The sequence below is a fragment of the Protopterus annectens genome, chromosome 10.part0 (assembly GCF_019279795.1).
Source record: "Protopterus annectens isolate FY-2018-M chromosome 10.part0, PAN1.0, whole genome shotgun sequence".
In the NCBI taxonomy this organism is placed as follows: domain Eukaryota; kingdom Metazoa; phylum Chordata; order Ceratodontiformes; family Protopteridae; genus Protopterus; species Protopterus annectens.
In genome coordinates this window covers 1,224,017,508-1,224,044,753 of record NC_056744.1, presented here as the reverse complement: position 1 = coordinate 1,224,044,753, position 27,246 = coordinate 1,224,017,508, and the positions used below count along the sequence as shown (strand labels likewise).

Genomic DNA, 27,246 nt, shown 5'->3' with positions numbered 1-27,246 from the left:
TTGACTACAAAAAAATGTATAAAGTACACCCTACACTGATCATATACATTACAGTGACCATGAAACAGTAGCAGACCACTTTGCAAATAAGCCATGATAAAGGACAAATTATTATCCCAGGAATAAAAATTCAGTGTGGATATTCCAGGGTGACTCTTTGTCACAGCTGCTATTCTGTCTTGCCCTTAACCCATTACGCTGTCTACTTAACAGCTTAGACCATGGCTATAATTTGGCTCCTAGAAAACAACAAAGCGTAAAGACTTCTCATCTTCTCTTTCTCTATTTAAAACTGTATAGCTTATCAGATGATGAACTGAAAGCACAACTGCCAAGTTGTCAAAACTTTTTCAGATGATATAAGAATGACATTTGGTCTTGATAAATGTGCAAAAGCAACCTTTAAAGCAGGAAAAATGCAGCACCAAGAAAAAAAGAAGTTACGTACTCACCATAATGCTCCATGTGTATTGTCCATCTCACCTTCATTCTTCACTGGTTGGGTTTGGAACCGATCCTATGTTCTGACTCTGCCATATACAAAAGCTTGAGGTCTTCCACTGGCGCATGGTTATATCCCTATCCCATCATGCCCTAGTAAAGCTCCCCAGATCTTGTTTGCTAATAACAGTTACCCAATGGACTATTTCAGCATGTTATAGAACAATTAAGAAAGGTCAGAGAGCATTACTTGCCAGATGTAACTGCTTGGTCCTCCAGGAGCCATAGGCTGGGGGGGAGGAGGGTGGGAATGAAGGCAAGATGGACAGCACACATGGAACATTATGGTGAGTACATAACTTCTTTGTGATGTTGTCCTATCTCACCTTCATTCTTCACTGGCTGGGACAGCGTCCCTAGCACCATGTTTCTTGGGGGGCTCATGGGAGAACATTCTTCAAACAGTGGACCCAAAAGCGGCCCTGTTCCTGGAGGCCAAATCCACTTTGTAATGAGTGATAAAGGTATGAGGCCTTGCCCATGTTGCAGCAGCACAAATGGTATCCATTGGTGGTCTAGTGCGAAAAGCAGAAGCTGCTGCTGTGGCTGTCTTAGAATAACCCTTGACTTTGCTGGGAAGATCTTTGTTGTTAGATTTGCATATAATTGGTCAGATTTTCTGAAATCCTTTGTCCTATGTAAGTAGAAACGTAATTGTCTGTGTACATCCAGTTGGTGTAGCACATATTCTGCCTTGTTGCCTTAATTGGGAAAAAACACTGGCAGATCTGTGGACTAATTTTAAATTAGACTCTGAGCAAACTTTTGGTAGGAAGGATGGGTTTGTTCGAAGGGATATTCTGTCTTTGTGGAAAAGCATGTAGGGGGATTTATCGATAATGCTTGCAGCTCTGAAGCCCTTCTAGCAAAAGTGATGGCAATCAAAATAATTGTTTTCCATGTCAAAAACTTTAGATCACAGGATGATGAAGGTTCAAAGGGGGGGGGGGGGGGTCAGAGGACAAAAAGTTTAGGTCCCATGGTGGTAGAGGGGGTCTTAATGGGTGGTCTTAACAGAATAGTGCCCTTCAGGAAAGCTTTGCATAGTCTGTGAGACATCAGATTTGGGGTAAATCATTTATATGAAAATTGGATATCACTGCTAACTGGACTTGAATGGTAGCTGCAGCTGTGCCTTCATTAAATAGCTTTGTTAGAAATTCAAGAATAGAAGCTTTAGGGCAGAAAAAGGATCAATGTGATTACTTAATTCCCAGGAAGAAAATCTCTTCCATTTGCTCATGTATAGTTTTCTCATTGAAGCCTTATGAGACAAGATCAAGATATGCTTCACAGAAAGAGAAAGGTTAGGGAGCCTGGATATATTTGGAGTCTGAGCAGACAGCTGAAGAGAGGGGTGTAGCGTTCCCGACGTACGACTCAGAAGGTCTGGAACTGGGTCCAGAACCCACAGCTCCTCCTGGAGATGAGGCCAAAGGAAGGGGAACCAAATTTGACAAGGCCAGTATGGGACAACAAGAATCAGATTACTTCCCAATGAGCTGGCTTTCTGAAGAACTTTGGGTATCAAGGGAAAAGGAGGGGAGGCATAAAGAAGACCTGAAGGCCAGTCGTATACAAGTGCATCCCTTAGTGACTCCCCCAGAGGGGAGGATTAGGGCAAAATAATTGCTGCATTTGGCATTCATGGATGTGGCAAAAAGGTCGCAGCAAGGCTGGCCTCATTTGTGGAAAATCCTCTCCGCTATTTCTTGTTTTAGGGACCACTTGTGAGGCATCAGGATCGCTCTGCTGAGTTTGTTTGCTATCACGTTGGATTTCCCCAGGATGTGCATTGCTATCAGAAAGCGTTGGGAGGAGGTCACCCACTGCCATACTCTCAGGGCCTCTTGACAAAGGGGGTACTATCTGATTCCTCATTTGTTTATGTACACCAAAAGCACCGCTCTCATCGCTAGGACATTGATGTGCAAATGGGCCTTGTGATCCTATCAAGTGCCTTGGACTGTCATTCTCAGATAATGCCCCCGCCCCCTACCCTATTTGGGAGGCATCTGTGGTTACTGTGGCTAAAGGCTGTGTAAGGACAAAGGGTCAACCTGTTGTCACGCAAGTGCAATGAAGCCACCAGCAAAGGTCTTTTTTGCAGGACTGTTATCAGAATTTGGTGAGCATGGGTAGTTCTTGCAACGACCACTGAGTGCACAGCAGCCACTGCAGGGTTCTCATGTGCATGTGTGCTAATGGAACTAAGTATGTTCAATCTCGCCGTTCATTCTCACACATGGATTCGGATCCAGTCCATCGGCTCCATGTCAGCTGTTTTACTAGCTGAAGATCTCGGAGTAGCTCGAGGCCAGGTCCCTATCCCATGATGCTTTCTGTCCTACCTCAGATCTAGTTTGTCACTGCAACAGGTCGGAGGTCATCGGAGAGCTCGGGCCAGTTTGTTATATATTTTACTCTTTTTGATAAATATTCTGCTTAAAGTTGAATAATATTACTAATTTTTACAGTTGCTGCTTATTGGGCTAGTTAGCCTTTGCTTGTTTTTTTCTTTATTAGAAGTTTGATGAGTTTCTTCCTTTTCAGAGTGGTTGCTCTTAGGCCTTTGGCCGTACTTTAGTTCTAATCCCTATCCCGTATGTGTGTGTATGTATATATATATATATATATATATATATATATATATATATATATATATATATATATATATATATTAATAGTGTACTTAGCTTATTGTTATTAGATAGGTAGTGTGCTTCAGTTCTGGAAATTTGATTTTTATATATATATATATATATATACATATATATATATATATATATATATATATATATATATATATATATATATATATATATATATACACAGAGAGAGAGAGAGAGATTGACAGCTGTTCAGGGATCTGACAACTTAGAATTGTTCTAGTAGTTAGAGTTTGCTGTGTTTTGTGTGTGATTGGTTATTCAGTAATCTTCTCTTCATTAGTGTTTACTGTGGTTCCTAATATGACTGACCATAAGGAGAAACAAAAATCTGGGTTTAAAAGTGCCCAAAATGCATGCAGAAGATGTCCATCACGGATGCCCATGTGAATTACATTTATTGTTTTGGGCCTGTTCACCTCTAGGAGGATTGCTCCATCTGCCATTCCTTCAGTAGCATAGCAGGGTTTTACTTGCGAGACGAAGGAAGTTGGTGGATAGAGGCTTATTGAAGCCAGATTTTCAGGAGTCATTGGACAAGGTTGACCAGACCTCCAAGTCTTCGAAGGGGTCAAAGTCTTCTAAGGCTTCCTCTGAGCTCAAGTCATCAGCTCCAAGCTTTACTGTGAAGGTGCTGTTGCTAGCTCCGCAGTCTTTGGAGACATGCACTTAGCCAGTTTTTCGGAGCCGGTCCCCAGTCTTGGACCCAGTCTCGAAACCTTGAGGTCGCCTATCCTTCAATTGGTGGCGTCGTCAGTTCCTTCGACTCATTCTTCGAGGACCCTCTCTGACGTGGATGGGGTGGTGCAGAGGCTTCTCGATAACCTGGCACTGGCCAAATTATCAGCCTCCACCCAACCGGTTTCGGGGCCTAAGACCATCCCACCTGCTGTGACTACAACTCTGGCGAGCTGTGCCTTCTGAGCCGGGGGAGGAGGATCTGATGATTGTGGAGCCTTCGGAGCAGAGGCCTGTTCCACTGCCATCTGCTCAGTCAACCCTGACTTCAGTTCCATTGGAAGAATCTGGGAGCCGATGCTCTCTGATCGGTTTTGGGGGGAAGAGTCGAACCGATGCGTCAGTTCTGATCCTTCTTCTCGGGGCTTCGACGTGGATGAATTCGGCTCCGTCCTCTGGTTCGGAGCCCACTGTCTTGGCACCGGGGAAGTTGTTGTCTTCTTCGGAATCGGCGGCTTCCTCTGGTCAGGGCAGTGGTGCCTTTGATGCTATGAGGAGAGTTATGTTATCCAAGACACAAACTTTGTCAGGTTCCTCCTCCTCCTCTCCTAAAGTGCCGCTTTCTGCCTCTACATCGCAGGTCCCTGTGAAGCGTTGAGACCTGGAGCCTCAGGTAACCCCATTGGGTGAACCTTGCTCTACTGAGGCCTCACCAGAAGCTCCCAATTATGAGGTTCCCAGGAAGAGACTTTGTAAGAGGAGGGATTTAGATTCCCCGCAGGAGTCTTTGACATCAGACGCTGAATTAGAGGAATCGGAAGGTTCCCCACGGTCCCTCTCTGAGGATATCTCCTTTGCTGATATCCTGGAAGTCCTTAAGCAGAGGGGTGACTGGCAGTCCGTTAGCCCTACTGAGGATGAGTTGGTGCTTCGGAAGGCCTTTGGGTCTCAACCTTCCACCTCCTGGGTGACTCTGCCCTTCGACAAGCTGATGGAGTTGGTTGCTCAAAGGGCGTCGGAATCTCCTGATACTATGGAACTGGTCCCTGGGAGGCCCAACAAGTTTATCACCTCCCCCAAAGACAAGATGTTCCTCGCTAAGGGAGTTCCGGTTGATGCCGTGGTGGCGGTGGCCACCAAGTAAGAGATGTCCGAAACCTCTTCTACTGTCCATCCTCCTAATAGGGATTCCAGAACAATGGACAGATACCGGAAATGCATCTTTAGTTCTGTGACCTTTGCTATGCATTCGCTTAACTACTTGACTCATTTTACCCATCTTCAAAGAGATCTAAAAGAGCTCTGAGGTGCTCTGCAGGGTAGTACAGATGGAGCTGTCTCTGAGAAGGTGACAGTCCACCTTAATACCCTCAACTCCATAGTGAACTCGTCCATGCAGCTCATTTCCTATGCAGCCGATGGTTCGAGTCGGGCAGCGGGTTCAGCGATAGCTCTTCGAGACTGTCCTTGATGCGCTTATGCTCCTTTGCGGAAGCCTTCAAGTCTTCCTTTGTCAACACCTCATTCGATGGCTCTTCTCTTTTTGGGCCCAAAGTCAAGGAGTCTTTCACTAGGTGTGAACAAGAGTGAACGAGACTATCTGCCGTAGGAGTCTGTTTTTCCACTCCTACCAGACCATACCCCCAAAGGGCAGAAAGGTGGAAAAATGTGGTTTCGAAAGTCCCAAGGAGCTTTCCAGAACACACGTGGTGAACCCCCTCCTCCAGGGGCAGAGGAGGGGGGTAATAATGGAAGATGCCGCCTCAGCAGCAGAGGGGGTCTGCAGAACCAGGGCAACAGGGATCAGTTCCTTGGTAAGCCCCATCAGCACTCCTGAAAGGAGGCCAAGACCATCCTACTCTGGAGGCAGTCGGGTGTCGCTTGGCTTTGTATTCCGGGTGCCTGGCTAGGAATTACAACAGATTCTTGGGTACAAAGCATCATTACTAGAGGGTTACATCATTCCATTCTTAGAAAATCCACCTGTGGGGGAAAAAAATCCCAGACGTTCCACCCAGTTTCAAGGATCAAGCAGCCATAGAAATCAGAGGCTGCAGGAAAAGTCATCCAGCCAGTCCCAGCAGACCAGATAGGATCCGGAACTTACTCTAGATTCTTTTTAGTTCCAAAGAAGAATGGACTGGAGGCCCATCTTGGATCTCAGCAGACTCAACACATTTGTAAAGTAGTAGTTCCGGATGGTCACGCTTCAGTCTATTCTTCCATTCCTCGGAGTGGGCGATTGGATGTGCTCTATAGATCTCAAGGATGTGTACTACCATATCAAAATGGCCATGCCATCCAAAGATCTGCATTTCCAGTTGGGAGCCAGTCACTACCAATTTCGAGCACTGCCCTTTGGACTCGCAACAGCCCCCAGAGTGTTTACCAAATGCATGGCAGTAGTTGCGGCCCGCCTGAGGCATCTAGGATTCAGAGTGTTTCCATATCTGGATGACTGGCTCCTTACTGCCGCCTCCAGGCATCAACTAATTCTGTCCAGGGATCACACACTCACTCTGCTTTCAGGCATCACTATCAGTTTCGAAAAGTGTCCATTGTCGCCATCGCAGCAGATCTCCTTTATCGGAGCAGAACTAGACACCACCACTGCCACAGTAAAATTGCCCCTGGACAGAATAACCACTCTCCGAAACCAGGGCTCTGATATTTTGCAGAGAAGGAAAGTACCGGCCCATTAAGTACTGAAGCTTCTAGGTACCATGGCAGCTACGCTCATAGCAGTTCCTCTGGGACTTATGCACATGAGGATTTTTCAATGGTTAGTCTTCACCTAGTGGTCTTACCAACAACTTCGATGTCATTCTTAATCATGATCATGGACTCTTGCAAGAAGGATCTTCGTTGGTGGTTGACCAGCCAACAGGTTACAGTGGGTCGACCATTTGTTTCTCCCCTGCCGTCGGCCACGGTGACCACGGATGCTTCTCTGATGGGGGGGGGGGGCTTTTTCAGGGAAAAATAGCCCAAGGCACCTGGTCGGAGACAGAGTCACAGTTGCATATCAATGTTCTGGAGCCGAGAGCAGTGCTTTTGGCATTGCAGCACTTCCACTGCTCTCTGCCTCTAGGGACGATTGCGACACAAACTGACATGTCTGTGAACTGGTACATCAACAAGCAAGGGGGAACCAAGTCTTACCCCATCTTGAGAGGCCTTAAGAATTTGGCAGTGGGCAGTATCCACCGGGTGCTTTCTGATAGCAACGCGTATCCTGGGGAAATCTCACGTGATAGCAGACAAACTGAGCAGAGCCATTCTGTTACCGCACGAGTGGTCTCTCAAAGAAGTAGTTGCGGAGATTATTTTCCACAGCTGGGGCCAGCCTTGCTGCAATCTGTTTGCATCCCCTATGAATGCCAAATGCAGAAGCTACTTTGCCCTGAATCCCCCTCCGGGGGACAGCCAAAGGGACTCACTCGTACATGATTGGCCCTTGGGACTCCTGTATGCCTTCCCACCTATACCCCTAATTCTGAAATTCTTGCAGAAAGCCAAAAGCCTGGGAAGGACTGTAATCTTAATAGCCCCTTTTTGGCCTCGTCAGATTTGGTTCCCCTTCCTCCGACTATCAACTGGAGGAAGCTTGGATTCTGTGCCTAGTTCTAGACCTGCTGACATTAGTCAGCGGCCCTCCATCCCTCTCTTCATTCCCTCAGGCTGACAGTTTGGCTGCTCCGATTCCCAACCTAGCTAAGTCACACGATTTTTCTTCTGAGGTACAGCACATTCTTGTATCGTCACATAAGGCTTCCACCAGAAAGTTGTATGCTAGTAAATGGAAGCGTTTTGCTTTTTGGGCCTCCCAAAATAGCATTGATCCTTATGTTGCCCCGATTACTAGTATCCTGGAATTCCTATCTAAGCTTTTTCATGAAGGCGCTGCAGCTACCAGAGTTCAGTTGGCTGCAATTTTGAATTTTCACCTCAGAGCTGAAGGTTCTAATTTGATGTCTCCTAGATTATGTAGGGCCTTCCTGAAGGGTACCACTCATCTTAGGCTGCCTGTTAGGCAACCCTTTACTCCATGGAATCTAAATTTTGTTTGGTCACGTATTACCCCCCCCCCCCCCCTTTGAGCCTGCATCATCCTGCCAGTTGAAGTTTCTTTCTTGGAAATCTATTCTCTTGGTGGCCATCACCTCAGCATATAGGGTGTCTGAGCTTCAAACCCTTTCTATCAAACCCCCATATTTGGTGTTCCATCCAGACCGAGTATCACTGAGGACTTAATCCTTCATTCCTGCCAAAGATGTGTTCAAAGTCTAACCTGAATCAAACTATCGAACTTCCAACCTTTTTCAGTAATTATTCTAATAAGTTGGAGTACATGTTGCATAAACTTGATGTCCGCAGACAATTCAGATTCTATTTGGACAGGGCAAAGGAATATAGAAGGTATGACCAACTGTTTGTATCTCATGCTGACACTAAGAAAGGATTACCAGTCTCTAAAGTTACCCTTTCCAAATGGTTAACTGACTGCATTAAATTTATGTACTCTTTAGCGAACCAAACATTAGAGCATGGTGTGAAGGCGCACTCCACTAGGGCAGTTTCCACTTCTGCTTATGCGGCTGGAATGCCTTTGGATACTGTATGTGCAGCTGCCACTTGGTCTAAGCCGCATACCTTTATCACTCATTACAAAGTGGACAGGACCTCCACGGATAGAGCTTCCTTTGGTTCCACTGTCCTCAGGAATATACTCCCTTGAGCCACCCAGGATTAGGATGCTTGGGATGCTACCCTTGTGTAAGAATGAGTGGCGAGATTGATCAACTTCACATAAAGAAGTTAAATACTTACCATAACGTTCCATGTGAGTTAATCTCGCCTTCATTCTTACATTCCCACCCACCTTCCCCCTCCAGGGTCTCGAAGATTTGGGTCTGGTTGTCTTGTTCTGGGACTTCTTACTCTGGTTGGAGTATTTATTGAGTTATACCTGTTCATGCTGGGTTCAGCAAACTAGGTCTGAGGTAGGACAGAGAGCTTTATGGGATAGGGACCTGGCCTCGAGCTGCTCTTAGATCTTCAGCTAGTAAAACGGCTGACTCGGAACCGATGGATCGGCTCCGAACCCATGTTTAAGAATGAAGGCAAGATGCACAACTCACATGGAATGTTATGGTAAGTACATAACTTCTTTTTATCACTGCTGCCATGGTTCCTAAGACTTTCACAACTGTTCTTGCCTGTACCCTTCTTTTGGAAAGAAAGTTTAAGACGTGATGTCACAGAAATAAAACTTTTTCTCTAGGAAGTTTTGCCATCATTTTTGTTGTGTCTAGATCTGCCCCTATAAAAACAATATGTTGAGATGGCAACAAGGCAGATTTTTTTTGTAATTTATCATAATTCCTAGGTGATAGCAGAGAAGTAATGTGGTGTCTCTTGTTTTTAGTAGTAGATGCTTGGTGGTGGCGGTTAGACAGTTGTCTAGATATAAAAACATTCGGAATCCTAGACATCTTAAGTGAGCCGTGACCACTGCCATTCACTTGGTGAACACTCTGGGGGGCTTTAGTGAGACCAAAGGGCAGGGCCTGAAATTGGTAATGACTGGCTCATAGCCAGAAGTGCAGATGACTCCTGGATGGCCTGTCCATCTTTTGGTAGTACGCATCCTGAAGGTCTATAGAGCATATCCAGTTGTCTTTTCCCAGAAAGAAAAAAATCGACTGCACTGTTACCATCCAGAGCTTTCTTACTTACTGATTCGTTTAATCCTGCTGATGTCCAAAATTGGCCTTCGGTCCCCTGTTCTCTTTGGCACTAAAAAGAACCTTGAGTAACTTCTGGATCCTATTTGATCTGCTGAGACTCTTTGGATGACTCTTGTCCAGCAAGTTTTGAATTTCTAGAGTTGCCTATTCCCTCCGACTGGGTGGAACGTCCGGGGTGTTCTTTGTTTGGGACTGGAAGGGCGAAGGGTGTAGAGTAGCCTCTGGAAATTATACTTTGTACTGACTTTTCTTTTATTTCCAGCCAGGCTTCTTGGTACAAATGAAAAGAAAAAAGAAGAAAAGCAGGAGTGTAGGAAAATTCAAAGCACGACCTCAGTTGTAAACCAAAATGAACGCTTTATTTGGTATTGCGTTTTCGTCCAATAGACTTCATCAGATAAAATGCATATTTAAAATCAAGGCTTTTATACCAAAATTCATATTATTGTTGACCAATCGTGTTTCACTTCTAATTAAAAAGTCCCACTTAAATTTAACATTTCACAATGTGTATATAATACATTCATAATCATTTCATATGTAATAAATTATTAATTTAATTTAAAAACAAACATTTATTTAAAAAACTCTATTTAGTTTATAAAATTAATTCATTCAAAAATTAATGTATTTATTTAACATTTCAAAGGGTTTATTCAGAGGTAACCTTATACAATGAACACTGCCATCTACTGACCATATTTGTTGTTGTTCCCAAGGTTATATTTTAGCAGCTTTTAGCTTTAAAAGTGGTAAAATAGATATGTTTTCATTTAACCCTGGGGGTCTATTGGCTTCCAGAACCAATTGCCACCACAACTCTTTAAAGCCTATGTTTTCTTCCCAAGGACCCCCTCTTATGTCGATTTTTATTTGGTCCAACACAAAAAAACTATATTTATATTCCTTGCAGACAAGTGAGTGCTTATAAAGTGCATTTGTTTCTTTACATTTACCAATTTCGTAGATGTGTTCGTAAATCCTCTTCTTCAAGGTACGCTCTGTCTTCCCCACATAGTAAGAAGTGCATCCCTTACAAATGGCTAAGTAGACTAGTCCCTTAGACTCACAGTTAAAGTATCCTTTACTGTGTAACCAAATATTTCTACTTTCCAAATAAATTTTATCTTGGTTGGATATGTACTCACATTGTCTGCATCTTCCACATTTATATGTGCCTATTGTTGTAAGATTTCCCCTTTCGCCTTTGTGTCCTAGATTCCCTTTTTCTAGTAAATTTTTTATATTATATGAATTTTTGAACACTACCTTCGGGTTGGAATCAAGTAATCCTTCCAAGTCCGTAAAGGCTTTGAACTTTTCCCACTCATTTTGAAATAATTCTTTTACCTTACTGTTGAGTGCATTGTACTCTAGTATAAGTGATTGTTGGTAATTGTCTTTCTTTTCTGGATTGTTTTTATAGGGGTTTTGTATTTCTTCCTTAAGCCCCAATATGGGTTTGAACCTCCCATTTCTAGCTTTGGACACCTCAGTCCTGTATTCCCTGATGAATTCCTTGGGATATCCTCTTTCTAGGAACATTCGTTCTAGTTTGTCACATTCCATTTTAAATTCATAGTCAGTGCTGGTCATTCTGGAACCTCTGACGAACTGTCCCTTCACTAGGTTTCTTTTACAGTATCTGGGGTGTCCACTTTGAAAGTGAAGAAAAGAATTAACATAAGTGTCTTTTCTATACACTTTTGATTCTATGGTATTCAAATTTTTAGTAATTTCTATGTCTAGATAAGCAATGTTAGTATTGGATATAGTGTGTGTAAATTTCAAAAAATCCGTTGTCTCTCCTATATATAATAAGAATTCTTCAAGCTTAGTGTGGTCCCCTGTCCAAAGAATGATGATATCGTCAAGGAATCTTTTGTACAACATACAGTGTTGGAAATATTCTGATGTGAATACAAACTTTTCCTCCCAGTTAGCGAGGACCAAATTAGCAAATGTAGGGGCACAGGCTGCCCCCATTGCAACTCCCTGGGTTTGTTGGTAAAACTCCCCTTGGTGGACTAAAAAGTTGTTCCTTAGAATAATGTCCATTAAGCCTGTACATGCTATTTTGTCCTCATGTGTCATTTTATCATCCTTAAATACTTCATCTTCGAACATTTCCATACCCTTTCCATATGGTATCGATCCAAATAAGTCCACCACATCTATTGTCACAAACAGTGTATCTTTGTACCGTAACTCTGGGTCTAATTGTCTTAATAGGTCCCACGAGTCTCTCAGTATGGTTTTTTTATTGATCCATATATGTTTTGTTTTTGTGTCAACGAATACAGCCAAAGGTGTGGTTTTGGATCCTTCAGCTGACACAATGGGTCTAAAGGGGGGGTCAGTGGTATTCTTGTGTATTTTCGGGATACCGAAAATAACAGGTACTTTTGGTTTATTGACTTTCAAGAAAAAGTGTATCTTTTCATCAATAACTGATTCTATGGCCATATCATTCAACATTATGTCTATCTTGTGATAGGCTAAGTTTATCTCATTTCTAGAGACTATCCTATATATGGTTTCATCAGTTAAGATTTCGTTCATTTTACTTTCGTAGTCAATTACTTCCATTATAACCACTCCCCCACCTTTATCCGGTTTCATAACCCTAACACTTTCATTGTGTCTAAGTTCTTCTAGGGTCTCCTTTTCTTTTTTATCTAAGTTGTTTTTATATCTCACTCTTTTATCACATCTTTTAATTCCTTTTTCCATAACTTGTTCAAAATTTCTAAGTTGTGCGTGAATGGGTGGATTGTATGTAGATTTCCTTTTTAATATTCTTTGTTCTTTTGTGACATTTAATTTCTCCTTATTGAAACCATATTCTTCTTTCTTAAATAACAATTCAAGGTTCATCTTTCTCAAAAACAGTTTTATATCCAGGGTTGTTTGTGTTCTGTTCCCTTTAGTCATAGGAATAAACTTGAACCCCTTTTCTAACAATGAAAAATGCTCTTTCTTAAGTTCAATGTTACTGAAATTATATATACTGAACCCTTCCAGTGTGTACTTGTTTCCTATCTTAACAATATTGTCTCCTTTTTTGCTTCCATTGTCAGGTAGGGGGTTTATTGCATGTATCTCCCCCTTCCCCTTATCCCCCCTTGCCTGTGAACATTTCCATTATTTTCTCTATTGGGACTAAAATGTTGCCTTTCTAGAGGTGGAAATTCTTCATCATAGTCATAGTCTAAGAATTGCCTGTGTTCAAAGGCTTCTCTAGTTTTTGTCCATACCTTTGAAACCCCCTCCCCTCCTTTTCTGTTGTTGTACCTTTGATGTGAGGGTATACTATTACTAACTGGTTTTGGGTAACATGTTTGATTTTCATATTCTACCATGTCCCTTTTGAGCTTTACCATTTTTCTTTCTACTAGTGTCTTACATTTTAAATCAATTTCCCCTTTTACTTGAAAATATTTCTGCCTTTTTTCTTTAATCTCAAAAATTAAGTCATCCCTAATGACTGTATCCAACTTATGAATTTGCTCATTAATGTTTTCTAAATTTCTATCATTTTCTTCTATTATACACTTAACTATGTCCAAACCACATCTATTAAATACTTTGACAAGTTCTGTGTGAAACACTGAACCTATCTGAACATTGTTTGGGTATTTCCAGGTCCGTAAGGAAGGGGGAGATACATGCAATAAACCCCCTACCTGACAATGGAAGCAAAAAAGGAGACAATATTGTTAAGATAGGAAACAAGTACACACTGGAAGGGTTCAGTATATATAATTTCAGTAACATTGAACTTAAGAAAGAGCATTTTTCATTGTTAGAAAAGGGGTTCAAGTTTATTCCTATGACTAAAGGGAACAGAACACAAACAACCCTGGATATAAAACTGTTTTTGAGAAAGATGAACCTTGAATTGTTATTTAAGAAAGAAGAATATGGTTTCAATAAGGAGAAATTAAATGTCACAAAAGAACAAAGAATATTAAAAAGGAAATCTACATACAATCCACCCATTCACGCACAACTTAGAAATTTTGAACAAGTTATGGAAAAAGGAATGAAAAGATGTGATGAGTGAGATATAAAAACAACTTAGATAAAAAAGAAAAGGAGACCCTAGAAGAACTTAGACACAATGAAAGTGTTAGGGTTATGAAACCGGATAAAGGTGGGGGAGTGGTTATAATGGAAGTAATTGACTACGAAAGTAAAATGAACGAAATCTTAACTGATGAAACCAAATATAGGATAGTCTCTAGAAATGAGATAAACTTAGCCTATCACAAGATAGACATAATGTTGAATGATATGGCCATAGAGTCAGTTATTGATGAAAAGATACACTTTTTCTTGAAAGTCAATAAACCAAAAGTACCTGTTATTTTCGGTATCCCGAAAATACACAAGAATACCACTGACCCCCCCTTTAGACCCATTGTGTCAGCTGAAGGATCCAAAACCACACCTTTGGCTGTATTCGTTGACACAAAAACAAAACATATATGGATCAATAAAAAAACCATACTGAGAGACTCGTGGGACCTATTAAGACAATTAGACCCAGAGTTACCTTACAAAGATACACTGTTTGTGACAATAGATGTGGTGGACTTATTTGGATCGATACCATATGGAAAGGGTATGGAAATGTTCGAAGATGAAGTATTTAAGGATGATAAAATGACACATGAGGACAAAATAGCATGTACAGGCTTAATGGACATTATTCTAAGGAACAACTTTTTAGTCCACCAAGGGGAGTTTTACCAACAAACCCAGGGAGTTGCAATGGGGGCAGCCTGTGCCCCTACATTTGCTAATTTGGTCCTCGCTAACTGGGAGGAAAAGTTTGTATTCACATCAGAATATTTCCAACACTGTATGTTGTACAAAAGATTCCTTGACGATATCATCATTCTTTGGACAGGGGACCACACTAAGCTTGAAGAATTCTTATTATATATAGGAGAGACAACGGATTTTTTGAAATTTACACACACTACATCCAATACTAACATTGCTTATCTAGACATAGAAATTACTAAAAATTTGAATACCATAGAATCAAAAGTGTATAGAAAAGACACTTATGTTAATTCTTTTCTTCACTTTCAAAGTGGACACCCCAGATACTGTAAAAGAAACCTAGTGAAGGGACAGTTCGTCAGAGGTTCCAGAATGACCAGCACTGACGGAATGTGACAAACTAGAACGAATGTTCCTAGAAAGAGGATATCCCAAGGAATTCATCAGGGAATACAGGACTGAGGTGTCCAAAGCTAGAAATGGGAGGTTCAAACCCATATTGGTACTTAAGGAAGAAATACAAAACCCCTATAAAAACAATCCAGAAAAGAAAGACAATTACCAACAATCACTTATACTAGAGTACAATGCACTCAACAGTAAGGTAAAAGAATTATTTCAAAATGAGTGGGAAAAGTTCAAAGCCTTTACGGACTTGGAAGGATTACTTGATTCCAACCCGAAGGTAGTGTTCAAAAATTCATATAGTATAAAAAATTTACTAGAAAAAGGGAATCTAGGACACAAAGGCGAAAGGGGAAATCTTACAACAATAGGCACATATAAATGTGGAAGATGCAGACAATGTGAGTACATATCCAACCAAGATAAAATTTATTTGGAAAGTAGAAATATTTGGTTACACAGTAAAGGATACTTTAACTGTGAGTCTAAGGGACTAGTCTACTTAGCCATTTGTAAGGGATGCACTTCTTACTATGTGGGGAAGACAGAGCGTACCTTGAAGAAGAGGATTTACGAACACATCTACGAAATTGGTAAATGTAAAGAAACCAATGCACTTTATAAGCACTCACTTGTCTGCAAGGAATATAAATATAGTTTTTTTGTGTTGGACCAAATAAAAATCGACATAAGAGGGGGGTCCTTGGGAAGAAAACATAGGCTTTAAAGAGTTGTGGTGGCAATTGGTCCTGGAAGCCAATAGACCCCCAGGGTTAAATGAAAACATATCTATTTTACCACTTTTAAAGCTAAAAGCTGCTAAAATATAACCTTGGGAACAACAACAAATATGGTCAGTAGATGGCAGTGTTCATTGTAAATTGATGAAGTAAGGTTACCTCTGAATAAACCCTTTGAAATGTTAAATAAATACATTAATTTTTGAATGAATTAATTTTATAAACTAAATAGAGTTTTTTAAATAAATGTTTGTTTTTAAATTAAATTAATAATTTATTACATATGAAATGGTTATGAATGTATTATATACACATTGTGAAATGTTAAATTTAAGTGGGACTTTTTAATTAGAAGTGAAACACGACTGGTCAACAATAATAATATGAATTTTGGTATAAAAGCCTTGATTTTAAATATGCATTTTATCTGATGAAGTCTATTGGACGAAAACGCAATACCAAATAAAGCGTTCATTTTGGTTTACAACTGAGGTCGTGCTTTGAATTTTCCTACACTCCTGCTTTTCTTCTTTTTTCTTTTCATTGGTATTGGAGCTGTTTGAAAAGTTTGCCGTACTGACTTTCTTCTTCTTGGTACAAAGATAAGCGACCCCTGACTGCCTCAAGAGATGGACAGATTGGCCTCCCTTCAGGAGCATTGAAAGGGCCTACCACAGAATGAATCCCTATCACCCTGATTTTGTAGACCCCCTCTGCTGCATGAATAGCGTCTCCCATTACTACTCCCCCCCCCCTCTGCCCCTGGGGGAAGAGTCACCACGTGTCCTGAAAAACACTCTGCGATTTTCAGAACCACATCTTTCTTGCCTTTTGACCTTTTGGGTAAGGTCTAGAAGGTAGGGAAAAACGGATTCCAATGACAGAAAGAGTTTTCCATTCTTGCTCAGACCTGGTGAGTGAGTCCTTAACTTTTGGCCTGAAGAGGGGACAAGCCATCAAAGGGGAGCATTAACAAAGGTAAACGTATAGGGTTCTGCAAAGTCACACAAGTGCAGCCAGGAATGTCTCCACAGGGAAATTCCTGAACCCGCTACCCTTCGCGCTCCATGTGCTGCGTACGAAATACGCCTCATGGAGGAGTTAACCACAGAGTTTAAGGTGGAGAGCTGAGAGGAAACCTTGTCTGATAACCCCCTGCAGCTACTGAACCTTGTAGAGTATTTCCTAGCTCCTCTAGGAGATCGCTCTGTATTAGTAAAGTGTGTTAGATAATTCAGCGATCTGAGTGCAAAAGTTGCTGAAGAGAAAATGTGCTTTCTATGTTTATTCATAGTACAAGACTCCTTGTTCCGTGGATGGACAGACGAGGATGTCTCTGAAAGTTCCTTTTTGGTGGCCGCTGCCACCAGCATAGCATCCACTGGAACACCCTTAGTAAGAAATTCCTGTCTAGGTGTAGTAATAAATTTGTTTGGCCTCCAAGCAAACGGGTTCCATTTAGTCTGGAGACTCCCATGCCTTTCAACTGACTAATTCAATGAGCTTGTCGAAAGGCGGAGGCACCCAAGTGGCAGAAGGGGGAGACCCAAAAGACTTCAGGTATACAGACTCTTCTCAGAAGGGTTGATTGTCTTCCAGCTGTCTGTCTAAGGATTTCTAGGATGTCAGGAAAGGAGATGTTCTCAGAGGGCAACAGTGGGGACCCTTCTGACTCATCGAGATCTGTATCTGAAGCAACTGACTTCCCTGGGGAGTCTAAATACTTCCTCTTGCAAAGTCTTATGCGGTACCTCTTTAGAAGGGTATTCTGGAGAGGTTTCGGAAGAGAGGGGTTCATCCGTTGGGGTATCCTGAGGGCTAGGGTCTCTGTGTGTCTGTGGATGGTGTGGTGCTGAGACAGACGTCAGTGCCTTTAAAGGAAGAATATCAGGACTCGAGTGGAGCTGTCTGTGGAGACAGCACTCTCCTCATCACCTCGAAAGCCCAACTCGCCTGATCTGATGACACCACCGGCTCAGAAAAGCCAGAAGGTATCCCAGAACCAAGGGGATTGGCTCCGAGGCCGATGTAGGAGCCGAGCTCACCCGCTGCAAAGCCCAGAGAGGCAAGTTCAGATCCGACAAATGTCTAATCCAACTCTCCTCCCCGGTCCCAACCGGAGAGCGCCTGATCCTAGACCCCTCAAGTTTAGACAGAACCGAGGATGCCGGAACAGATGTCTGGCCGAAATATCCTGGAATGGGTCTTGGCACTGGGGATTCCAGTACAATAGGTTCCAGACATTCTGGCTCAACGGTCCCAGGTCGACTCAGAGGAGGGATCTATGTCGAAGGGGAGGTCCTGGTCAGTTACGAATTCCTCAGGGTTGGAGCTGATAGCAGTTTGGCCAGCACCAGTGTCCATAAAAGTCTGTGCACTACCTGACTCACGTCATCATCAGAAAGACTCCTGGAGGACCGGGCAGGAGATCCTACTGGTTGTAGTAGGGGAGACTGGTACCAATTCTGGGGACCGGCTGCTTAATTCAAACTCTATCAGCACCAATACTGAAGGAGCTGATGATGGAGATTTTCTGGGCCCAGTAATCTTCGGGTCCGGAGATGCAACTTTGGTCAGATTTTTTACTACCTCCAATTGGCCAGAAGAAGGAGATGACCTTTTTCCAGATTTGTCAGACTTCGGTGAAGGAGACTTGGTCAATTTTGAAGAGCCCTGACCTCCTTCTAACACTTCAGTGAAGGGGGACTTAGTAAACCTCGTACTATAAGCTTGTTCTTCCTTTCAAGCAGCACTCTAGAACTAAGAGTGGGAAATAGGACATGATTCTTGCAGATGCAAAGCTCCTAGCAGAATACACAAATAGTGTGTCCATCCATGATAGACATTTTCTGGTTACACTTCACACACTTTTTAAACCCAGATGATTTCCTTATGTTCTGTGGACTTGATCAGTTTACTAATAGACAACAAGTAGTATAAGAAAAGTATACAACTACTCAACAGTCTAGTAGACAAACCAAAGCTATCACTATGCTATATATTTATATCCATCTATGTGTGTGTGTGTGTGTGTGTGTGTGTGTGTGTGTGTGTGTGCGCGCGTGTATTTATGTATATATATATATATATATATATATATATATATATATATATATATAAAATATTTTTTTTTTTTTTTTTTTTTTTTTTTGACAAGAAGAAATGACCATAACAAATAGAACAAAAGAAGGGGAAAGGGTGGCAGTTCTCTAACTGATAATGAAGCTGCCTAGCTCAAAAGAGAGGGGGAAGGGAGAAAGATGGCCCTCTAACTTGAACTGGCAACAGCAACCCTCTCACTTAATTGAGCTGCCGATTTTGGTTAGGAAGACGTAACAGGAACACTAATCTTCTTAACAACACATTCTAAATTAAACGAGTCTGTAAAAAGGCAGGGTAAAGAATAGAAAGGAAAGCCCTCTAATTAGAAACTGGCTTTAAACACAAAATTTAAGCCGGGATAGGGAGTAGCACAGGCCTAGCGAAGAAAAACGACAGCCAGAAGTATAGCAGAAGAGCAAACTCTCTAAACTAACTAGATAACTACTTAAATACTAATCGTTAACTTATTAAACAGCCAAAATACCAACTGTATTAGTAATGAGCAAGAAAAATTTTCCAACTTAGCCAGAGCCAAAATGGAAGCACCCAATATGTTAGCGGCAAACGAGATCTGGGGAGCTTTACTAGGATATGATGGGATAGGAATACAGCCACAAGCCAGTGGAAGACCTCTAGCTTTTGGATACGGCCGAATCAGAACTAAGGATCGGTTCCGAACCCAACCAGTGAAGAATGAAGGTGAGATAGAACAACATCACATCATCAGTTTGGGACAAGAATGTGATGTAAAAGAACTTGAGCAAGAGGGAGTGTATAAACATTTGTGAATTGATGGAGGATCAACAGGAAAACATGAACAAATGCGAATAAAAGTTAGTAAGGAATTCTTTAGAAGACTTTAATTCTGAAAACAGTGTTGACTTCTAGGAACAAAGTTCAAGCTATAAACCAATTTGCTCTTCCTGTCCTAGCTTAGTTTTGGAATGATTGACTGGCCCCAAAATGTGTTGGCTAGATTAGACAGGAAGGATGCTTCATGTTCACCAAATGATTTATAAAAGTCCGTGCATACCAAGATTATATATTCCCCATACGAAGGACGGATGGGTCTCCTTGAAATTGATTACATGTACAGATCTGCAATCTTGGGACAGCACAAATCTGATGACCTCACAAGACCCAAACATAGTGAAACTTTTGAAACATGAGAATAAATCTAAGATGACTTCTCTGCTTAATCTAGCAGAAGCATATCTGCATCAAGCAGGAATGGAAATCAAACCAGAAGTAGATAAAAAAATTGGGCAGCAGCTGAATGTGCCAAAAAAAAAGAAAGAATATAAGGTGAAGGACCAGATGAGAAGACAAATGTGGAAAATGCATAAATATAGTTGTAAGTATAGAAAACTTATGGGAGAACCTCAGGTTGATCAGGATCAATCTCAGGAATGGTTAAGGAGAGGCGAATTCAAGCCAAAAGACGAAAGGTTAATATTTGTGGCCCAAGATAGTGGGCTTACATACACATTGGTTTACAAAGTCCTTTGAATATGTGGAAGAAACTGACAAATGTAGGTTTTTGTAAAACAGAATTGGAAACATTAACGCACCTCGTTGCTGTTTGTGACATACTAATGGCAGAAGGACTGTATACTGAAATGCAAGACTGTTGCACTGGGGATTGTGCAAACATTATGGCACTGAGGTGGCTGGAAAACGCTGGAAAAATGCGCTACAAAGCATCATAGAAAAAGATGGTTTACATCACAAGGGATCATCCATTACCAGCAAAAGTTACATGCTAGAAAACTAGATGTAGTGGTCCACGAAAAGAAGACAAAAGTAGCATTGATCATTGAAATCACCACACCCAGTGACTACAGCGTCTTGTGTACAGAGAAACACAGTCATAAAATATCATGATTTGCAGGCAGAAATGAGAGCAATGTGGAAGAAAGCTTACCCAGTTCCAGTAGTCGTAGGAGCAATGGGTCTTTAAAAAAAAAATTACAATCTTATTTATGTATGTTACCAATTACATGTAAGCCCATACAAATTGCAGGAGTCATTATTACTGGGCACATTGCGGGTTCTGCGAAGAGCACTTGTGGCTGACATCAAAGATTGAAACAATAGTAATTTCATTAACTTTAATCGTACTTTGACTTGGGAATGGGGTCCACTCCCATCATGGTATTAGAAACCCAAAGATTTGGAGAAATTGAGTTAGCTGTTGGCTAGGTTTTGACAGGAAAACAAGAAGGATGCTTCAGTCTCATCAAATGATTTCTAAAAATCAGTGTACACCAAAGCTGTATATTCCCCGTCCTGAAGAAGGTATGAGCCTCCTCTGCAGTCATGGGACTGCATACATATCTGCTGTATTCATAAGACTAAACGTAGTGAAAGTTTTGAAACATGAGAAGAATGACTAAGATGACTTCCCTGCTTCGTTTAGCAGAAGGATATTGGCATCAAGTCGGAATGGAAATCAAAACAGAAGTAGATAAAAATCAGGCAGCAACTAAATGTGTGAATAAACAAAAGAAACCGTATAAGGTGAATGATCATATGAGAAGGCAAGAAATGTGGAAACTGCATAAATAAAATTGCAAGTATAGAACATTTTTGGAATAACCTCATGTTGATCAGGACCAAATGCAGGAATGGTTAAGGAGAGGTGATTTGAAACCAAGAGATGAAAGGTTAGTATTTGTGTCAAAAGATAGTGGACTACTTACATTTCGGTTTACAAAATCCATTGAACATGTGGCAGAAACAGACAAATGTAGGTTTTGTAAAACAAAATTGGAAACAGTCGCACATCTTGTTGCTGGTTATGATCTACTAATGGTAGAAGGACTGTGTACTGAAAGGCATAATAATGTGGCATGACTGTTGCATTGGGGGTTGTGCAAACATTATAATATTGAAGTAGCTGAAAAACACTGGAAACATGAACCACAAAGCATTACAGAAAATTGTGAAGTTTCTATCACAAGGGATAACCCATTACCCAACTGTTCAAGTAATAGATGTGAGAAAACCAGATATAGTAGTCCATGAAAATAAGACTAAAGGTAGCATTGATCATTTAAATTTCTATAACCTGTGACTACAGTGTCTTATGCACAGAGAGAGACAAAGACATAAAATAACAGGATTTGCAGGCAGAAACAAGGGCAATGTGGAAGAAGGATACTTGGACAGTTCCAATAGTAGTAGGAGCAGTAGGTCTTGTAAAGAATTTACAATCTTTCTTGGATATGTTACCGATACATTCAACTCTGTATGAAAAGCAGGAGGAGTCATTACTGGACACATTACGAGTGCTGCGAAGAGCACTTTTGGTTAACATAAATGATTGAAACAATATTAATTTCATGGTCTCTAATCATACTTTGACTTTAGGAATGGGGTCCATTCAAGTCATGGTATTAGAAACCCAAAAGACTTAGAGAAATTAGAGAGTGTGAGCTAATAGTTCATAACCACAGTATTTTCAGTCTAAAATTGTATAAGAGGGAAGGGAGATATGGTGAAGTTGGAAAAAGCAAAAAGAAAGAGGCAAAACACTGCTTTTGCAGACGTCACAAGGGCATAATTATCAGTGTCTTTGCTGCTGATGATGATCTTGCTATAATAAAGAATTTTTGATAGGTATTTCCACAACTTTGTGCACAGGTTATTTCTTATCCTAGAAGGACATGCATGAATTCAATGGGTTTAAGAATTGGAGAACGTGAAATTGTACACATTTGTATTAAGATGAGATAGAAGGATGTCTTTTGGTATTGTGCTGGTCTTATAGGAAGTGAGGTAATAAAATTTGAAGAGCTTTCTATTTAATGGGATAAGCCCACGAGGCAAAAGTGATCCTTTTTTAGGGATAACATGCAATTCCTGTCTGAAGAAGTGACTTGCACAGTTTGTCACAGAGAGTAAGCAAACAGAGATGGACAGAATTAAAATCTGGGCATATGTCTGAGGTATGTTAGCAGCTCATGGGCCTTATTCTTTAGGCTAAGCTGCCAGGCATGTCACTACTGAAAATGAAGTTATTGATAGGTACCTATCAGAATTATTTTTCTAATTTTGTTATAATCCTTTGAAACCCCATAACTCCTTCAGGTGTTATATAAATTTGAGTATTTTTTTAGTGGTAGAGCAGACTCCCCTTTTTAAATGCTTGTTATGAAACCACTTTTCTTTATGATAACTGATATGTGTTTGTTTCCATATAGCATCAATTTGCATGAGAACCCTTTGACCAACATTATAGATTAGTGCTGGTCTCATTTCCTTCAAATACCTTCAACACTTGTCTTACAGGGTTCCACACAAGCCAAATGCTATAGAAAACTCCATAAATTCTCTGCTTCCTGTCTGACTTTATTCTTCTTACTTTGGTGTATAGCAGAAAGCTTAAGTTGACCTTCCTTAAGACTGAAGTTAAAGCTTTTTGGCCTCAGTGCCAGTTACCTGATTAGCTTTGTTGTGATCTTTTATTTTTCATGTTGAAATGTCACAGAGTGCAAAGATAACATGCATAAAATGCATGGTGTTACTGTTAAAAGCATTTCTTTCACATGGATTATGAATTTTTGCATTTCTTTAGCTGGATCTCTTGTGGACCAGGAAGCAGAATGTGATGTACAACTTGTTTGACTGGCCTACCCGTAAATCAGCCAAGCTGGTAGTTTTGGCCATTGCAAATACTATGGACTTGCCAGAAAGGATTATGATCAACAGAGTGTCCAGCAGACTGGTGAGTACTGACACCGAATTAAGGCTATGGCAGTAAGAATGTATGATTTGTCTGTTTGCGCAGAAACTTTGCATCTTTGGTTATGATTCTCTCACACACAGGAAACAGCATCACCCACATCTTATGGCCTGACACTTGCCAGATCTGCACAGCACAGGATTCCATGCTACATCATTCCTCTGGAGATTTTTTTTTGGTTATTCAAGCACTGAGTTTGAAGATGTCTGACTATAAGTCCAACATCTGCCACTTAATCTCACTCATTTTTCTATTTTTTGTGTCCTTCATGGACATTTAGAGAAGTCAAAATGGCATGTACTTTGCCTGCAATCCTTCTTAAATGTGATATTTTGTATGCAGAATGTATACCGATTACTGCTTAGTCTCAAAGCCACCTTTTGCTTACTCTTTTTTGATGAGCTTCGATGAGTGGTGGTAGAAAGAAACTGCTGACTTTCCGTAAAGTTATGAGTCACACATTGTGTTCTGAAATGACAGCCATCTTATTTCTTTGTGGGAGGCATGACAGGAAAGCACCATGTATGTCATTGCCTGAGAAGGTCCAGAGACTTTTTACTCCCATCACATTGATGAAAGAGGAAGGGCAGAAGAGAGAAACTCAGGTTAGCCTTGGTATCCTGCAGAGAAGTAATTTTATCTCTGCAGAGCTCAGGTTCTGTAGATAATTATGTTGACATACAGTTTGTCAAATTTATTGACTGACTTTATCTGGAATATCTCCAGCTATATCCTTTTTAATTCTTTCTTTGATAGGTAGTTCATCATCCTGTCTTGAGTGGCTAGTGTGTTGTATTTCTTAGATTGTTGTCATGAAATGGCACTGTAGAAAATATTTCTATGTAAACACTCTATTCTTGTTGATTTGAGGGAATAATTGACTTTCTGCATGTTTGATTCCTAGTATTTCCATTCCATTGAAGTAAACTTCAGCTACATCATTAGGGTTCTGATGGTTGTGCTGGTCAGTTTGGCAATTTGTCCTCTTCCTCCCTTTCACAGCTTCTGAGATCTCTGATATGTTCTGTGAAGGCTGCCAGCCTAGCTAGATAGACTTTTGTAAATAATTCTGTGGCATTTGTAAATATTAATGTAATCCACAGGCTGTTTTACAAATGTAAAGAGAACTATATGTTGTTATTAAACTATATGTTGTACTGAGCTTCACAAATGTAACCACAGTGCACTCTGCTGGAAGAAAGCTGCCAAGTCAAGCATTGTATGACTGATCTCAAGCTCGGAGACAGGATTTCTGGGCCAGGAAATTTTCTATTGTCGTGATTTAAAAGATAATTACTAGGGTTTTGCATGTATAATGTCTTTTTTTATTGCTGTGGCTTCTTGACCAGGTGCAGCTTACTAAGAAATGTAAATTTTGAGTTTCTTTTTTTTTCCCCTAAAAAATTTTTTTGTTTTCAGTTAAAGTAACATTTTTAAATATCGTTTTAAACAACTATATACAGTATTTACAGTAGCCTGACTTTCAATTATATACACTGTTGTTTTTCTTTCGCCTTTTCCCCGGTTAGGGGTCGCCACAGCGGAACTCCGGTCCGCTAATGATTTGGCAGTAGATTTTTTTACGGGTGCCGAGGGGCCAGCTCAACGCCCAACCTTCAATGAAGGCACGCCCATTCTACGCATGTCTTTTGAATGCCACTTGACCGCAGGGAGGACGTGCAGACTCCACACAGAAGGCACTCCAGCAGAGAATCGAATGGGAGAACTTCTTGCTGTGAGGCAACAATGCTACCGCTGCACCACCGCAGCTTTGCCAGTTATATACACTGTATGTTATTAAATATAGAATTAACAGATCAGTTATCAGAAATACAATATTGATTATTGCAGAGTGTCCAACAAAGATATAACTTTCTTCCAAGGATTATTTACCAGTTACCTGGGATAGATTCGTAGTTCTTTGATTTTTATTTCCATCGATGCAGTTGTCTTCAAGTAAAGTGTAGAATTCTTCCAAGGTTGGGGATGTATTTGAATTCCACCTTCTGGTTAGGCATTTCCTAGATATAGCAGGTATTGTCCATAACAAATAGGTAGGGACCTTCATTTACATTTAGTATAATCAATGCTTTAGTTAAGGTAAAGGATTCATTAAATAAAGCTTGCAAAAAAATGATTGATTCCATTCCAGTATGATTTCATTTTATTACATTCATAAAAAAATACAAATCCAGTCTGCTTTGACTTTTCACACCTCCAGCAAAAAACATTTGTTGTAGTAGTACTGATCTTTTAAATTCTATCTGGTGTCAAACAAGTTCTATGTAGGTATTTCCAGTTAAATATTTTCCAGTACTGTGTGTTAGAGGTGTAATTAACTTGATAGTAAGATGTTAGTTTTAATTTCTTCTGTTGACTGCAATGACTGACCTTTTGTTAAGAACTTGCCAGTATGATGGTTTTGGAATTGTTTTATATGTTATTAACTCTTTATATAGATTTGAAATGGAATTTTTCTTTTCACAACTATTCTATATAAATTCATGCAGAAAATGTATTAGATTTGGAATATCTTTAAATGAGGAATTATTAATTAATCCTGACTGTACATTAGAATGCTTTGTAAGGTTAACCAGTCCTGTGTTGGAATATTGTAAGCTGTTTTTATCATATGTATATCTAAAACATTTAATTTATTTACACATTGAAACCAGCAGAAGAATCCATTTAGTTCCCAGGAGGTTATTGTTTCCCTATATATTTTGTGATTGGTAATGGGGTTAAAAGGTCAAACCAAAGTTATAGATCTATATTTGCATTAAGTTTCCTAAAGGAATTGATGTAATGATTAATCAGTGCTGATTTAGAACGTTTTGTTATATTATACTGTATACTTATGCATAGTATATACCAGGGTTTGTTTGATTTGGCTATTAAATTTTTTTTAACGGATTAAATTCATTTGTTAATATAGCCATTAATTCTTTCCATTTGGCAAAATAAGTTGGGTTTATGCAGTCTATTAGTTTTAAGCATATATGCTTTTATGGTTCCACTTGATATCATCGAACTTTCATTTCATCGAAATTCAAATCATCGAGACCACATTGTTGAAAATTCATTTAGTCAAAAACTCATATCATCGAATCTCAAATCATTGAAAATTATAAAGCAACTAGAAATAACATTCCACAAAGTTTTTACTACGTTTATGCAGGGCAAGCCCCTGCACCCTATGGGGCTCACCCCGTAATTAAATATACCAACTCCAAGGTCGCACTACAGTGGGGGGAAAAAGGTAATTTACTAACCCTCACTGTAGTGTGACCTTGCAGTTGGTATATTTAATTACGGGTAGGTTTAGGGGGCAGATCCCCCACATGGAGGGTGCAGGGGGGCTTTCCCCCCTGCATAAACGTAGTAAACAGTGTCTGGGATGTTATTTCTAGTTGCTTTATAGTTTTCAATGATTTGAGATTCAATTATATGAGTTTTCGATGAAATGAGTTTTCGAAGATTTGGTCTCGATGATTTGAATTTCGATGAGATGAAATTTCGATGATATGAAGTGGAACCACTTTTATATATGTTTCTATTTCTGGGAAGATCAATCCTCCTTGTTTCCAGAGTCTAATGTGATGAGTTAGAGCTACTCTATTCTTTTTGGGATACCATAAAAATTTTATTAAACATGAGTTTATTTCTTTAAGAATGAATCTTTCAGGAATTAACTGTATTGCTAATGCTACATATAGTATTTTTGGCAATAAGACCATTTTTATTAATTGCAATCAGTCTTCAAATTTTGTTCCACTTTTCTATATATATATTTTTGTTTCAATGATGTTTTTATAGTTTATTAATATTGTTTCCTTTAATTTTGCATAACTATTCCTAAA

General features: G+C 40.2%; 1 protein-coding gene across 1 annotated transcript in view; it reads left to right on the top strand.

The window, feature by feature from the left end:
- The window catches only part of ORC1 (origin recognition complex subunit 1), a 967,334-nt gene that overhangs the window by 571,843 nt on the left and 368,245 nt on the right, over positions 1–27,246 (top strand). The window contains exon 12 of the mRNA XM_044086852.1: positions 23,219–23,368. Coding sequence (XP_043942787.1) covers positions 23,219–23,368 — 150 coding nt within the window. The remainder of the gene's footprint in view (positions 1–23,218; positions 23,369–27,246) is intronic.